At 48.1% G+C, this 15,477-nt stretch overlaps 1 protein-coding gene across 1 annotated transcript; it reads left to right on the top strand.

The window, feature by feature from the left end:
* The first annotated feature begins 11,290 nt into the window (after positions 1-11,290).
* LOC128843362 (zinc finger protein ZIC 4-like) lies at positions 11,291-14,694 on the top strand. Its single transcript, XM_054040162.1, has 2 exons — positions 11,291-11,945; positions 13,330-14,694. The coding sequence occupies exons 1-2, from the start codon at positions 11,312-11,314 to the stop codon at positions 13,911-13,913; spliced, it is 1,218 nt and encodes a 405-aa protein (XP_053896137.1). The 5' UTR covers positions 11,291-11,311; the 3' UTR covers positions 13,914-14,694.
* Positions 14,695-15,477: the final 783 nt, after the last annotated feature.

Below are 15,477 nucleotides of genomic sequence, written 5' to 3'. Positions count from 1 at the left end.
GTATTTGTTTATTAATGGATTGTATTATTATTTCGCAGTTGCAACGTTCTGCCTTGAAATAATTATCAGCTGCAGACAGCCCCATAAATCCGCTCATTTTCTGTTCTGGAAAGCATTTGCAAAGAACTATGGGGAGCAAGAGTGGGAATAAAAGGCAGAAAGAAAGATGGCTGTAATTGTAATATCCTGAGATTTGCTGAGCCCCAAAGTCTGTCTATTGAGCTAGTCTCACAGGATTGCCGCCGTCTCTCTGCAGGAAACATAAAATCTGATCAAGTTCAGAGACGCATTGAGAGACTGCTTCAAGCAGCGCTTTATAACTGCAGCCCTTTCACATCCTTCCCCCCAATCAGCCCCAGGAAAGACTTCACATTCTTTATTTTAGGGTTTGAAAAAAAAGCCACCGATATAAAATCTCCCTCAGTAGTAACACCATCTCCCATCAAACCAATCAAAATTCACACTCCACATCCATCAAGAACATTCCCAAAGTTGGAAGGTGAGTCACTTCTGTCTTAGATTATTGCATCTAGAAAAAAAACAAACAAACAATCAACCCCTCTTGCAATAGAAAAATAGTAGATTTAATGCAGATTTGGAGGGAGGAGAGACGGGGTTCTGGCTCGGAGGGGACCGTTTGCTTCGGGTTTTGTTTCACACACACAAACACTCTCACACAGACAACAACAGGGAGGAATTTGCCTAAACGGGGCAAATTAAACTCTGAGAATGAGTGTTAGGAAATAAAATGAACAAGGCAGGATTTAAAAGCTAGGAGACTAGGCAGTGGTTGTTCTTTGTTCGGTGTGGTGTGTGTGTATATCTGAGAATATGCTTGAGGACTCTGATGCGGGGGGGTGAAAGGAAGTGTGCTAAACTCAGGCCCAAAGCAGTAACCTGCTCGCTGTTTTCTGATGGTCCATATCCCGTGCCCCGGGACTCCGACATCACTGCAGTGTCGCTCAAGTTTGTCTAACTCTCCCCTTTCCGTGTTTTATTGCACACTGCAAACCAAAGCGGGCTTTCCAAGTGCTGTACCTGGTCTGTGTGTCGGCCTAGCAAGGGCCCAGATCGGATAATTAATTACCTCCAGCACGTGTTGTGTTGTCTCTGTAACAAAAAGGCATAATTCAATTAGATCATCAACCGAGTGTTGGGTAGAGAAATGCCTCTGAAGTTCCCGACCTGGGGCAACCGAGGGCGAATGACCTTTGCTTTTGCAGAAGGCCTCACGTGTAGTTCTGTTCATTGTCTTTAGCCTGAATATGATGTAAAGCAACTTCCAGGCGCTCTGCGGCTCAAAACGCAAACCCAAGGCGATCTCTGTCATCGGAGGGGATTTGTTGTTTGGTTGTTGGTTTCTCTTTTGACCCAGGTGCTCTGAAAGGGTGCATGAGAAAATTTATCCGGATGTGAGCGGCTTGCTGGCCGCTTAACATTCATTAAATAAATAACTCAGCAAAGAAAGTGAAGTTCAGAGTCTAGTCCCTTTTGCCAGACAGCCAAGGGTTTTTTTCGGGAATCTTTCAACACGGTGGAGAAGGAGGGAAGCAAACTTGGATTTACACAGAAAAAGCTGGGGTGGGTGGGGGAGCTTTTGCATATAAAAATATTTGCTCTTTAGTGGTAAAAGCACCACATTTTCTCAAGAGAAGCAACCCGAGCGGGAAAAGAAACCGTAGCTTTAAACGAGCTCCGATTCGCCATTCCTGAAACTACTTTATTGGGTAGCAGAACGCAACATTAGCAGCACTGACATACTGGAGTCTACTTGTGGATCAGGCTACATAAATTAGCCTATAAATCTTTGTTTTATACGTTTACCAGGTCTACTCTGCCGGGTCTGTGTGTGTGTGGAATAATGTTTGTATATAAAAGATTGTAGAGGTGCTTGTTTTTATTTTGAATTAGGAAACTAAATAGTAATTGCATTCATGAAATAGGAAAGTGCATTCTCCTCTGTTTTTCCTTTTTGCATCATTCTAAACCAACATGACTGGGTTTCCCCCACCCCCCAAGTTCACTACATCTTGGTTTTGATTCAGTGCAGTATATAACCAGTCCAAGATTCCTTGTGTTTATTTCGCAGAGACAGAGAGGTCAAACATCTCTCACCTTTAAATCCATTAAATATAAAACATGCAAAAAAATGATATAGCATTGCTGAATCGTCATCCGGCGGTTTTAGTCTGCCTGGATAGAGTAGGCGGAGATCCCTCTTCCAGTTTTACGTCAAACGCATACTTGTGCAATTTGCTTCTTTTTTAGTTTGTTTTATTTTAAAATCTGGATTGGGTTTGGAATTGGACACCCACAAAACCCGAAAGACCTTTTCAGGCAGCAAGCACCTTCCCTTCCTGCCAATGATCCCTGCTTCATTTCAATACGGGATTCTTTGGTTATCCAAAGAGGGAGGGGGGTTATAGAGTGAAGAAGCCATTTGCTGTGCCCAGGGCTTTTGCGAAACCCTCCTACCCTCGGACAAACCGCTCCCCTCGCTTTACAACGCACATCAGAGCCAGGATCATTTGTGTGTGCGTGAAACTGACAAAAAAGGGCGTTTTCTTGACTGTAAATCTCATTTTACCGCCCTTCCTCCAGCAAAACTCCCGGTCAAGTCTCTGGTCCTATTGCCAGAGTGAAAACTGCGAGACTGGGCCCTAGATACTCCCCACAGAAATGTCAGACAAGAGGCACATTTCCCAAAGTCATTTCTTTCCCATTAAAGATAATGTATCTATGGGGCTTTCCAGGTGAAATTTCTGTATTGATCTCCCATCTGCTCTGTGCCTGCTGAAAAGCGAATAGCTGGGTTGTACTGGAAGTTTTTTGATGGCCGTATAAAGAGTTTTTGTTTTCAAACTGCCGCCCAGATAGAAAGGCAAATATTTTATGAGCGCTAAATTCCTTTTACAAGTCAGTGTATCATAGACAAATGGATCTCACTAATAAGCGGAAAGGAATGTAGTTTTTCTTTTGCCATAACCATATTGCAATTCCAGTGTAATTAAATGCAAACCAGAAGCGAATGAGACATTTTCATTGTAACTGTCAATCAGTCGAGGGGTAATCACATGTACATTTGAACTTCAGAGATACCGGCTGAAGTAAACAGGTCTGAACTTCGACAAAGAAAGGGGTTCAGAAAATCAAAGTGCAGAGAGAGGCAGGAAGAAACACTTTAATGTATCGAAAATGGGGGTGAAAAACATGAGCTGTGTTTATAAAAAATAGCAATGTGTAGGACCTCGCCCGCTCTCTCCGCGTACTGTAATGAATGAATTAAATGTAACAAATGCATGGGATGAATTGTATGCTAGATCCTAGATAATCAAAAGCAATAAAAAGGTAAGCAAATATCTCCAATAAGCACACAGAGATCGCTAAACTGCCAGAGTGATGATTTGGAAGAATATCAGGGAAATACTGTAAATAAAAGGAGCGGAATTCTTGTTTGACTGCAATATCTGTTCCTGTATTTGGCTTCTGGGCGAAGTTTAGGTTCTGTTTTAATCCAGGCAGGAACAAAAACCAGGTTAAAATAACTGATGGTTCTGCTGGGTTGCAAAAACTGAGGGGCGTTTTTCAATTATTCTTAATACTAAAATAAATGCATAGCTAAAACAAAGGGTTCTTCTCTTTCCAAAGCACAAACAATTCATGGCAGACAGTCAGAGAACCTTGGAGCGCAGTTTCTCTCTCCTAGCTACAGAGGCAAAACACCACTAAATGTGAGGTGGACGCATTTACCGTATTTGTGCTTACGGTGGAATATGCCAGGGGACCATAACATGGAGACGGTAATTAATTTCTGAATACAAAGTTGTTCGGGCCCACCATAGTCACTCCGTTCTGCAAGATGTGGTGCCCTCTGTGGATTCGCATCTTCCTTATACGTGTGTGTGTAAAAATGCAAATTAAAAACCTCTAAGCGGTTGATTCAGACAGCTTAGTGTTATGTGTGCATTACGTCTCTGACTTTAGGAACTTTCCCATCTGGGGAGCCCACATCCATTTATAAGGGGACAGCAAAAAAAACAACAGCATCCCTCCCCCCCTTCGGATCACTGCTAGTGCCTTAATTCTACGTTTACCGCATCGATTTAAAAAATCACGTCTAGATTTGTCCTAAAAGCCCCACACTATTAGCTATAAATATTTTGCTTTTCCATCTACCCCTTTTCTTGATTATTTTTAGAGTACAACCGGCGTGTTATTATTATTTGACACAGAGGCATTTGGGATTCAACGGAGTCATTTTTTTAATGAATACCCATTTCCACCGCCACCCCCGATTATGTTGTTTTACACTCTCTCTCTCTTACTTACTTCCAGGCAATGCAGTTAGTACAACAAACATGCATGCTAGCGTTTCGCTTTTCAGAATATGAATGAAAAAAAAAGTTACTTCTGCATCCTGGCTGCTTGTTTAGCCTGCACTCTTCGCCGACTAACTGCTGGCATGAATGATTTGTTTTAAAGAAGGGACTATTACATCAAAGATGCCTACCCCGGGGAAGGAAATCAGGTCTCTTTCACTCTGCAAGGAGTTTGCAGGGGCAAGTGGGGGGGAAAGTTTGCAGCTCCTGCGTGCCATGACAGCTGTGCGAGGTTTACTAAATCAAGGACTGTTTTGCTTATTTTAAGATGCCTTTTGCTAGTTGCCGGAATCAAAAGCCCGTCTCCTTTTCAGGCTCCGGCTCCCTCCTCCCCCGCCCAGGCTAACTTTAGCTTTTCAGAAGTAGAAGGGGGAAAAAGTTGCGAATATCTCAATCAGTGACGAGGTGACCTGTGACCTGGAGGGTGGCTTTATTGTCTTTCTCCTTTTGCGGGGGACACACACTTTATTGACCCTTTCTGCGTGACTGAGCCCTGAGGGGCAACCGAAGCCACCAAACGGCTGGAAGGCATGTGAACTGGCGAGTCCCCAGTCCCCAGCCTGCCCACAGAACAGCTCCGCTCCTGGCTTGCCCCGAACTCACTTCCCGCACTGGGCTCGGCTCGACGGCTTTCATCAGCAACAAAACCGCTGGCTAAAAGCAAACTGGCCTCAGAGCAGTGTGGGTACCGGGCCCCACCCCGGAGATCTGAACCGGGGAGACCGGGCTGAGTCTGTGTGCGGAGGACGGGGAGGGAAGAGGCGATAGGGGAGAGTGGAGCAAAGTGGGTAATAACGACGTGTCGAATAAATAGCCACTTTTATTGGCCCCCCTTTTTGAGTCACGCCAAATATTGTACCGATCCGGTTATTTATTGTGTTCCTGGAAGTCACCTCCCTCGATCCCGGAATGAAACCAAGAACGATCTCTTCACTGAAACTCCAGATTCTCCTCCTCTCATAGCAAAGTCTGTGCTCCTTGGCGGGAGCTTTGCAGGGGAGATTTAAAGTGGAGACTTCAGATTTGGGCTAATAGTGAACAGCATCCCCGCTCTGGTCTCCCTGGGATTTACCGCGGCCGCTTCCCTGTTTGACTCGGGCAGAACTGGGAAGTCCAGCCAGCCATCCGTGCTACTACGAAAGGGTGGCGAGAGGGGCTGAAAATCACCGCGGAGTTCGCAGGCGCGTGTGTCACGTTTTTGGCACAGCGCGAGCCCGTGTTTCTGAACAGGGGGAGCTGCACATGTCCTGCCCCCCCCCCCCCCCAGGCCAGCCCATCAGAGCCCGTGCAGCCCAGTTCGCCGGGCTCGGTGCTAAGACAGGCGAGCCAGCGCCTAGTGCAAGCGCCCGGCCCAGCCGGCTGCAGCAGGAGCGGCGAAGTCGCTGGCGCTGGCTGCTCCAGGAAACAGGAGAAGGGCTGAGGTTTGGGTGGTGGTGGCCGCGGCCCAAACCCGTCCGCAGGCCCCACGGGACTCGGCGCATGCCAATGCCGCCGTCCAAACCGGTAGCCTGGGTTGAGCAACAGCCCGGCAATACCCCATTGACTGGCGAGCACGGGAGCGCAGCCTGGCACTAGGGGGAGCTCCAGAGCAGAGCAAATTGTACCCCGGCTGGGCCCGGGACCCCAGACTTTCAGAGTCACGCCTGGGGGCTTGCCAGCTCGCCCCGTCTTCTGAAGCCCCCAGGTTACCCTCGCAATCGGGGTCTCGCTCTGGACTTGACTGGAGCCACCCGGGCCTGGGATGGTGGCACTGAGCAACTGCGTTGGACAAGTGCAGCCTCTTAGTCTATTATTCTCTGACCTTTCAAACAGGATATATCCCCCCCCCCGTACCCCAGCCTCTTACCATCTCTCTCTCTCTCTCTCTCACTCACACACACCCACACCCACCCCACCCCCTCTTAGAATAGCTCACACACACACACACACACACGCACACACACACACACCCCTCTCTTAGAATAGCTCTCACACGCTGGCCCTTCGGACTATAAAGACTACCGGGGGGGGGAAAAACCTAGAATTTGCCAAGAACGAGAATATACTAGACCGAAAACAAGCAGAGCACGTTACAATGGAGAAAGGGGGAAATAAACGCATCAGGAATTTGGGAACTTACGTTCAATACAAAAAAAGAAGAAGAAAGAAATCCCCAGGCAGCCCTCTGATCCTGCCCGACACCACACTAGCTTTACCGGCTTTAGCCAAACCGTGATGTCCTCCCTCTCTTCCTTTTTCGCTAGGAGGGCCCGATCCTGCTCCCCGGGAAGCAGATAGCCGTTTGGCAGGCTCGGGCCCCACCCGGCTGGGAGGAGTGACTGGCCCCTGCAATGTCTCCCCTGTTCTCTCCGCCCGCCCAGACGTTCTCGTTCATACCAACAGGTGTAAATGTCACACACACCCGTCCTAAAGTCTCGCTCCCTGCTGACCTGTGTCCCATCCCGTGGGGTACCACGAGGGGCCGGAGGGCTCACCCCGGCCCCAAACCAATCGGAACGATTTACAAGAGAGGTTCCCAGCCTGTATTGAGTAGGGCCCGATCCTGCTCCCAGCGAATTGCATATGGACAGCAGCAGTCCATTGCCTAAGGCAACTGGGGGGGGGGGCATTTGTCTCGGATCTGGGGGTGACTCACGTGCAAAGGGCACGAGCCCCTTCTGCGGGCACAGGTGTAAAGGCCTGCCCAGCTTTATGAGGGCTCTGTGCAGACCCCGGAAGCTGGGCCCAGTCCCTAAGCCTCCCGGGAGACCCAGTTGTGTGAGGGGGGCTCCCGGAGTTTCTCCTGGCGGGGACACTCCAGAGAGCCCGATTTGCTTTTCCAGTGTCAGGCCAATGGGCGCCTAGTGCCGCAGGACCAGGCAGGCTGGCAATGGGAGAAGCCGAGGGATGGAGCTGACTCCGGGAGCACAGGGCAGGGGCAGGTTAAAGGCGAGGGACCCTGACATGAACTAGAAGCGGCAAGAGGAATGCCTGGCCAGGCCCAGTGGGTGAACGCTGAACCAGCGCCGAGCCATGGGCCAGCCCGGGCAGAGGCGTCCGTGCTGCAGGCCTGTGGCTGGTAGCTCGGCAATCAGCCTGCATCCGACCAGAGGCTTCCGGCCCGCTCCCCAAGCCGGGCGGGATCCGCCTCCCCCCACCCGGGGAGCTGTTTATTTAACCGCAGGCTCCTGGCCCCAGACAGGTGCTCGGGGGACGCTGCTGCAAAGCAACCATTCGCCCGGCGCTCCGCCTGCCCAGGGCCGGGACTGGGCCCCCCCTTGGTGACAGCTCCGGGACGTGGGGGGGCATTGTTTTTACACACCGTGCGGTGGGGCTGGGGCTCCCCACATCCGGAAGTGATGTGCTCTGGGCAGCTTAGGGCCCCGGGTCAGGTGGTGTCTGGTGCCTGCCCTCCCACCTGATCCCCTCGCCAGCAGCTGCAGAGAGGGGACCCAGAGCAGGATGGATGGGGACCCAGCCCTTCTCCTCTGGGAGCCATGCCCTCTCCGGAGCTCGCTGTGTCCTCCCCTCCTGCAGGGCAGGATCCCCGCAGCCCTGTGCCTGCCCCTCCAGCCCTCCTTCAAGTTGCTGGTCTCCATTCCTGCAGGCAATGCTGCCAGGCCAGGAAACTTGTGGGGCGTGTGGGTTTGGAGCACGGAGGCAGATTTACGTTAACACCGAGTATTTGACATAACATGACACCTTATTACTCCGCTCCTGTTTGTTTTCGCGTTGTTTCCCCAAAGAACTGGGTTGAACTAGATGGTTTCCCCCCATCTCACTAGCTCTCAAGTACCAGCAAAATAATTTAGCACCCCCTAAGGAAACGAATGAGTTTCTAATGTCACGGGAGACATTTTTAAACAACGTGTTGAATATTTTAAGGTCTTACAAAAAAAATCACAGAAGTATCGTTTTAATGTATTCAGTTTTCTCGGTTACATGCCTTAGTCACTCCGGATGTGTTGCTTCAATATTCAGTGACACTTAAAGGATACATTTAGATTTTTTTTCCAAATTATATGAGGAGAATTAAGCCTTTTCTTCTGCTCTATTTGTAGCCTTTCCTGTTAGATTTGAAACGGTTTCTTCATATTTTGCCGTTTGGGTTTCTGTGTCTAGGGCTTTATGTTGATCTGGGATTTATTTTTACCCCTTTATTCCTTTGCAAAGATATTTCTGAATGGCAATACGGAGTGAAATCAGATTATAATTCAGGCTATGTCTTAATTGCCAGGCATGTGCTCCAAAAGACATCCCTCGTGAGTTAATCAGACTCGAGAGCTAAGGAAAGTTTTCAACCATAGGGGTTAAAAGAGACAGAAAAGACGTGATAAATAAAAGGTTCCGTGTTTGTGTGGAGCAGGTTGTTACTGAACGTCAGTTTGCTTCTATTTATCGTTTGTGATTAGGAGTAATCACATCCGTGATAATTCGAGCAAGCCTGGGAAACCCTATAATATTATTGTGAATGCCTGAAATAACGGTTTTATTATTGCTACCAAATGAGCTATTTAGTGTTTGAACTATTCAGATATCTGGCTGTATTTTCAGCGAACTCGTCTGATTTGCCCGTACGGTAGAATGGAGACCTATTAGATATTCATTGGTGATATAACGTGCTTTTCAATATATATGTGTTAAGTAACAAAGGGCTAAGGCCAGGAACAACGTCCATGAAAGATAGGCGCAATTACTTAATTTTATATTGACAGAAGCAAGTGTAGTTTGAAAGCAATCTTCCTAGTTTACTAAGGAAGATGAATTACTTTCAGTGAAATGTCCCTCGCTCCCTCTGCACTTTGCCTACTGTTTAATTGAATTAGTGAACCACTTCCAATTGAAAATATTATTTTCAAAGCGCCTGTATTTATTCTTCAAAAATTCAAAATAGAACCAACTGGGGAGGGCAAAAGATTAGCAAAACATCATATTTTCCTTCTAGTAAACTGAGTAAGAAAAGCTCAAGGTTTACTACGATCGCTGCATTTATTTGTGAATTTCTGTAGACCTGTTTATTTTTACTTACACAAACTAATCAGTCCAGCGGGGTTATCATTAATTGCCCGTCAGCACTGTATTTAAAACGGAAATATTTATGTCAAGACCACTCAGAATCTGACTTTCATTTGATGGACCGTATCTATATTTATATTACAGCAAACTAGCCAATTCATTTACCAGCATTTCAATAACCCGCCCTTTGTTCTGCTATAATGTGTTGTATATTACATTTTTATAATCGCACGAATAAATCAAATCAGCTGTCTTTCGTTTAGAATCACCATGTCGTTGCCTCAGACTAGAGATCAACAAATGTCGGTTGCAAAAGGCATTAGAAGTTGTCAGGATAAAGTTTTAGGTCTTTTTTTGTTTGTTTGGTTGGTTGGCTGGTTTTTGCAGGTATACTAGCAGGAAAAGCAGGAATGCCTCAGCTAGAAAACAAATCCAATTATTTCACTGTAGTTTTATCTCGGGTTCAGAGAAGTAAGGCAGAATACCTAACCTGCTTCTATGGCTAGAATTAAGCCACTATTCAACCCGTGTGTTTTTCACCGAGCGGATTCAATTCATATTGGGACATTTTTTCAAAGTGTCAGTTGTGCAATGAGAAACCTGTTTCCGAACAGAATGGACGTTATCACTGTAAGGGACACAAACAAGCAAACACGGGGAAAGTGATTGCCCAGTTGGGAGAGACCGGGGCGCATTTAAACTTTGCTTGAATGCCATTTGCCACTAAAAAAAAAAAAAGTAACATTTCAAATGTAGATCCCAGATCAAGACAATTATATGTCTTTGTTCCATGTAAGCTCCCTTTGTAGGAGCTTCACAACATATTCTCCCGTTGTCCTGTAGCTGTTGTGGAAGTTAATATTGATACTAGCAGAATTTCACATGTAATCTCACTTCTCCCCTCAAGTTTTCAGCAGCCCTCTCCCGATCCCTTCGCCCACTCCCGTCTAGCTTTAAAGGCGTCCAGGTTTATTTTAAAAATGCGTCTGCGAGTTGCAGTAAATTGCATTTGCTCGGAGCTACAAAGGGGGAAGTTAAGCATTTGTCTGCGCTGTTGTACAGGCAGGCAGTTGTTTTAATTAAAGGGTGGGGCTCCGTGATATAGACACCAGATAAAAGCAAAACGCACAGAATAAACTAATTAAAACATTGTGTTTGGAACACATTTTATTTCTTTTTTTGATCTGAGTTGTGTTTTAAAGAAATGTCAGCGCACTAGAAAGCAAGCCCGTGAAACCTTATTTCCTTTAGAGTGTGCGGCGCTTTTCAAAGGCTAGTGTGATATATTTTAGAAAAGAAATCCCGCTGTGAAAGCTTGCGTGTCTTCTCTTTACCAAACTAAGCTCTTGTCAATCATGCCAAGCCATATCCAATCACCGAGCCCCTTTCTGGAGAGCAGCTCATCCCGCTGTGCTTTTATATATACACGGCAGCATGTTTAGATGCATTTTTACTATCACTTTAAGGGCTCTGAATGCTGAGGGCATAGTGACGGTACCGAGCTCCCCAAACGCTGGAGTTGCGAACAATTTGCCTGGCTATTGTGTGTGTCTTTCTCTCCCCTTTTCCTGGCTCACGTGGGCTGGGTTTGTTATGGACACTAAGTAGGCAAATATCGGGGGGAGGGGGGCTAATTAATTTTGGAGGTTCCCATCCACCTACCTAGCTCACACTATGACAGGCTGGTCGAGGTTCACTAGTTGCCCTACCCTGGGGATAGTTATACCGAGCGCAGCATGGCGCTGCCACCTTTGGTACTGGCGAATGGAGGGCACCCCACTGGCAAGTCCTTAAAACTCGGCTCCTCTCACAGTTTGCCAGTTCTGACACCGGGCTCGGTGTATGGCTGGAGAGCCCCAGTGTCTCCCCTCTCCGCTCTGCCTCTGACACCAGCTGGGACAGCTCGCTCATAAGCAGAGATTCCCCCAGGACCCACCATGCCCGGAGCTGCAGAGGAGAATTCCTCCAGAATCTCTTACCATGGCCTGTTCCGGATGTATCTAGACTCACCCAACCACAGGGGACGTGAAAACCAGGGTTTGCCAAAGCAGGCAGCTAGCACCCGAAACTCTAAGGAGCAGGGGGCACGAAGGCTGGCAAGGGATCTGAGACCCAGGTCCCACCATTGCAGCCCAGTAACTGGAGCTCGGGCGAAGCTGCCCTTTGCCTCTTCGATTCTAGAAGGGTATCCAGCGATGAACCGGGCAATCCATGGAGAGAGCGACGCTTGTCTCCCTTACCCTGGACGGCCCATGCCACAAGAACTGATCTGCAAGTGGACTGACAGCAAAGGACACCACTCCAGGCAGGCTTGCTCCAGAATATTCAGCACCATGTATGAGCTAGTTCACCATGTCACCATGGAGCACGTCGGAGGACCAGAGCAGACCAACCATATTTGTGACTGGGAGGGCTGCGCTAGGGAGAAAAAACCCTTTAAAGCCAAATACAAACTCATAAACCACATCAGAGTGCACACAGGGGAAAGGCCGTTTCTGTGCCCGTTTCCTGGGTGTGAGAAAGTGTTTGCAAGAGCTGAAAACCTGAAGATACATAAAAGAATCCACACAGGTTAGTTAGACTGCAAGTAGCAAGTAGCAATAGTAGTAAGTAGATTTTTTTGGGGGGAGGGGAGGGGGGAGGGGAATTATTTGCTTCCTGAACTTGGAAGGGTTGAAATAGCAATAAAAACCAATCAGAATAAAATACAAATAAATAATACTTAGTATTAATTTTCCTTTCATTTTAATGGAAAAGCCCCCAGAGCGGTTGCATGTGCTATATATGTTTACCTCTATTTTATAACTGGGGAAATATTTTTGCTGTATTTCTGGCTCATAATTGAAAACAAGGGACAATTGTTTTTACTAACATTTCCCCTCCCCTCCGCCTCAAACTCTGTGTTTACAGGCTACTGCCCCAAGGTAAACCCCCAACCCACCCACCCACACTTAATACTTCTTCAGTCAATAATACACGAATATTGTCTGAAGGCAACAAGCACCCCTCCCCTTTCCACACTCCGGTTTCAGTGACAATATCTTCCCCTAGAACCTTACAGCGCTTGACAAAATGAGTCTTCTTTCATGTGATTATGTCATAGTAAACAAAAAGGGAAGTCATTTTTCTGTTAGAAGGAAGAAATAGACAGAACTAGCAGTGAAAGAAATGTCTCAACAGCGTCTGCTTTCCTCCAAGTTTTCCTGTAAAAATATACCTAACGTGCCCAAATTTTGCCCCAGCTTTTTGTCTAATTAGATTTCGGTGTGCCTCTTTTTAAGACCCCCTTCAAGTCTACTCCCCCACCCCCAAATACGGCCCTGTGCCCACGATTTTTTATTAAGATCTCCACCTAGCCAAAAGAAAAATGCGAGGAAACGCTGTGCGGAAAGGATAACATGCTACCGAGGATTATTTGCATTAGATCCCAGTTTGGACAAATCGAAATGTTAAACAAATATTTAAAAAACAAGAATTTTAGAGGCATGCTGGGAAATTCTCTCTCTGTCTGACTGCATCTTTCTATCCACCCAGACAAAGCCAGCAAATTCTGACACCAGAGAAATGAGTAAACATATGTTATGCTTCCTCTGATGGCAGAGCGAGGACTTGCATTGGGGTAGTGATTTCAGGCGCTTTATTAATAATGATGATGATCGCCCAAACCTGAAGGATTCTAGGTATTATTTTATTCATTTATTTGCGCCATCATTTAAGACATACGTTGTGATGGCTGATCTGCTAGCGACCTGCACCCCCCAGCCTGCAGATCACACTGAAATGGTGGGTAGCTGAAAGGTGTCACTGAAAAAGATAAAGTTACTGGTTCTGAAAACAGTAGGTTCTTTTGCTCCTGGAAATGACGCGTTGCCTAGCGCGGACACGTCCTTGTGCCCCGTCCACACGCGATCGCTCCGGTCCCGGCTTCGGGTGAGCATGTGGGTTTCTGTTCTAGGGGAGAAGCCGTTCGTGTGTGAATTCGCTGGGTGTGACAGGAGGTTTGCCAACAGCAGTGACAGGAAGAAGCACACCCACGTGCACTCGAGCGACAAGCCGTATCGCTGCAAAGTCAAAGGGTGCGAGAAATCCTACACCCACCCCAGCTCCCTGCGCAAGCATCTGAAAACGCACCGCAGCCTCGAGCCAGCCCTCTCCACCGCCACCACCAAGCCCACGGGGGCGCAGGAGCCGGGGGCTGGCGCCTGCCAGTCATTGGCCCGCCTTGCCGCTTGTCTAGCCAGGTGTGGCCCCTCCAGGTGTCAGGGCAGAGAGAGGGACACTCCGGAGACGGAAAGAGGGGGAGCCCCCCACGCAACCTCCCGCAGTGGGCGTGAGGCCAGACGGACGCCTCTGCCGGCTCGCCCCCAGCTCTGGCGCAAGGTGCCCTCCGAGGGCTCCAGCAGGTCTCCCAGCCCACTCACACTCCCGGCCGGGCTCGGAAAGGGCTGGGAGCCAGGGCACAGCAGGGCCACGGGCGCTGCCCACAGCAGGCCCGAAAGAAACGCTCCCCCTTCCAGGAGAGGGCTCAGTGAGCTCTGACGGGTCACTTCCCCGGGGCCAAAGGGAGCCTTCTTCCCCCTGCCCGCGCCAAGCGCTGGGGAGCTGCAGTTCCCTCTGGGAACTGGATCGTTCACGTCCACCTATGGTGGGTGGGAAACGCCTGCAACCTCCTTCGGACCTGGGGTTAGCAGCCAAAGGGGCTCCCGAATGCTGGCCTAGGAATCCAAGCCCGGCTGGTCTCTGCTAAGATCAGCTCATTTCCCCACCGGGACGGCAACAACTGGAAATACATCGGTCATCCGCGTCATGAACCCGAACCTGCGTCTTTGGCAAGTGCTTCGCTAAAGGCCCGTCTCTCTCCCTCACACTCACACACGTGTTATTCAGCACACGTGTGTTCTGTGCTTACAGACGCTCAGCTAAGCTTGGGTCCTATCCGCCAGCCAGGAAACCGGCCCGCACCGATTTCAATCCTCTGTGTGCCAAACGGTTTCCTTCTGTGGAGAACACGTCTTCTTGGCTCTCACTGGCACGTTCTAGGCGAGCGAGGGTTTAGCCTGTCACAGTTACATTTGCAGCCTCATAGAGACGTGGCAGAAATAGGGTTATAATTGTAAGCCTGTGCTTAGAGATAGAGCTTTACAGCGCTACAAGAGTGATTTGTTGTTTTACTGTTTAGCATTAATATTCGTTGGTTTATTGTGTCCGTTTCCTTGCTCTGCTCTGTTTATGTTAGAGATGTGCGAGTTTTGTATCGATGTTTGACACACGATTTGAAATAAATCACCGAATGTGCTCCAGACTCGGGCACTTCTGGCCGCAGGGAGAGGTAGTGTTGCCAGTTATTGGTTGGGAATTCTCTAGATTACAGTAAACGAACTGATTCTGTGAGCTGGGCTGGCCAGTAGAGACCCAGATCTGTGGATTCTGCTTTCCGTGGATGGAGTCCAATGATCCAAGTCTAGCTTGTAATGTTGTCAGCATCTAGACAACGACAGCTCATTCTTTGACTGAAGTCGCTTTGTTGTAATTACTAACATAAGAACACAAGAACAGCCATACTGGGTCAGACCAAAGGTCCATCCAGCCCGGTATCCTGTCTGCAGACAGTGGCCAATGCCAGGTGTCCCAGAGGGAATGAACCTAACAGGTAATGAACAAGTGATCTCTCTCCTGCCATCCATCTCCACCCTCTGACAAACAGAGTCTAGGGACACCATTCCTTACCCGTCCTGGCTAATAGCCATTAATGGACTTAACCTCCATGAATTTATCCAGTTCTCTTTTAAACGCTGTTATAGTCCTAGCCTTCACAACCTCCTCAGGCAAGGAGTTCCACAAGTTGACTGTGGTTTGTGTGAAATAGAACTTCCTTTTATCTGTTTTAAACCTGGTGCCCATTAATTTCCTTTGGTGGCCCCTAGTTCTTATATTATGAGTAAATAACTTCTCCTTATTCACTTTCTCCACACCACTCATGATTTTATAGACCTCTATCATATCTCCCTCCCCTTAGTCTCCTCTTTTCCAAGCTGAAAAGTCCTAGCCTCTTTAATCTTTCCTCATATGGGACCCGTTCCAAACCCCAATCATGAATTAACCC

Source organism: Malaclemys terrapin, chromosome 9 (assembly GCF_027887155.1).
Source record: "Malaclemys terrapin pileata isolate rMalTer1 chromosome 9, rMalTer1.hap1, whole genome shotgun sequence".
Taxonomy (NCBI): Eukaryota; Metazoa; Chordata; order Testudines; family Emydidae; genus Malaclemys; species Malaclemys terrapin.
The sequence above is the reverse complement of the archived record's forward strand: the minus strand, read 5'-3'. Positions and strand labels throughout refer to the sequence as shown.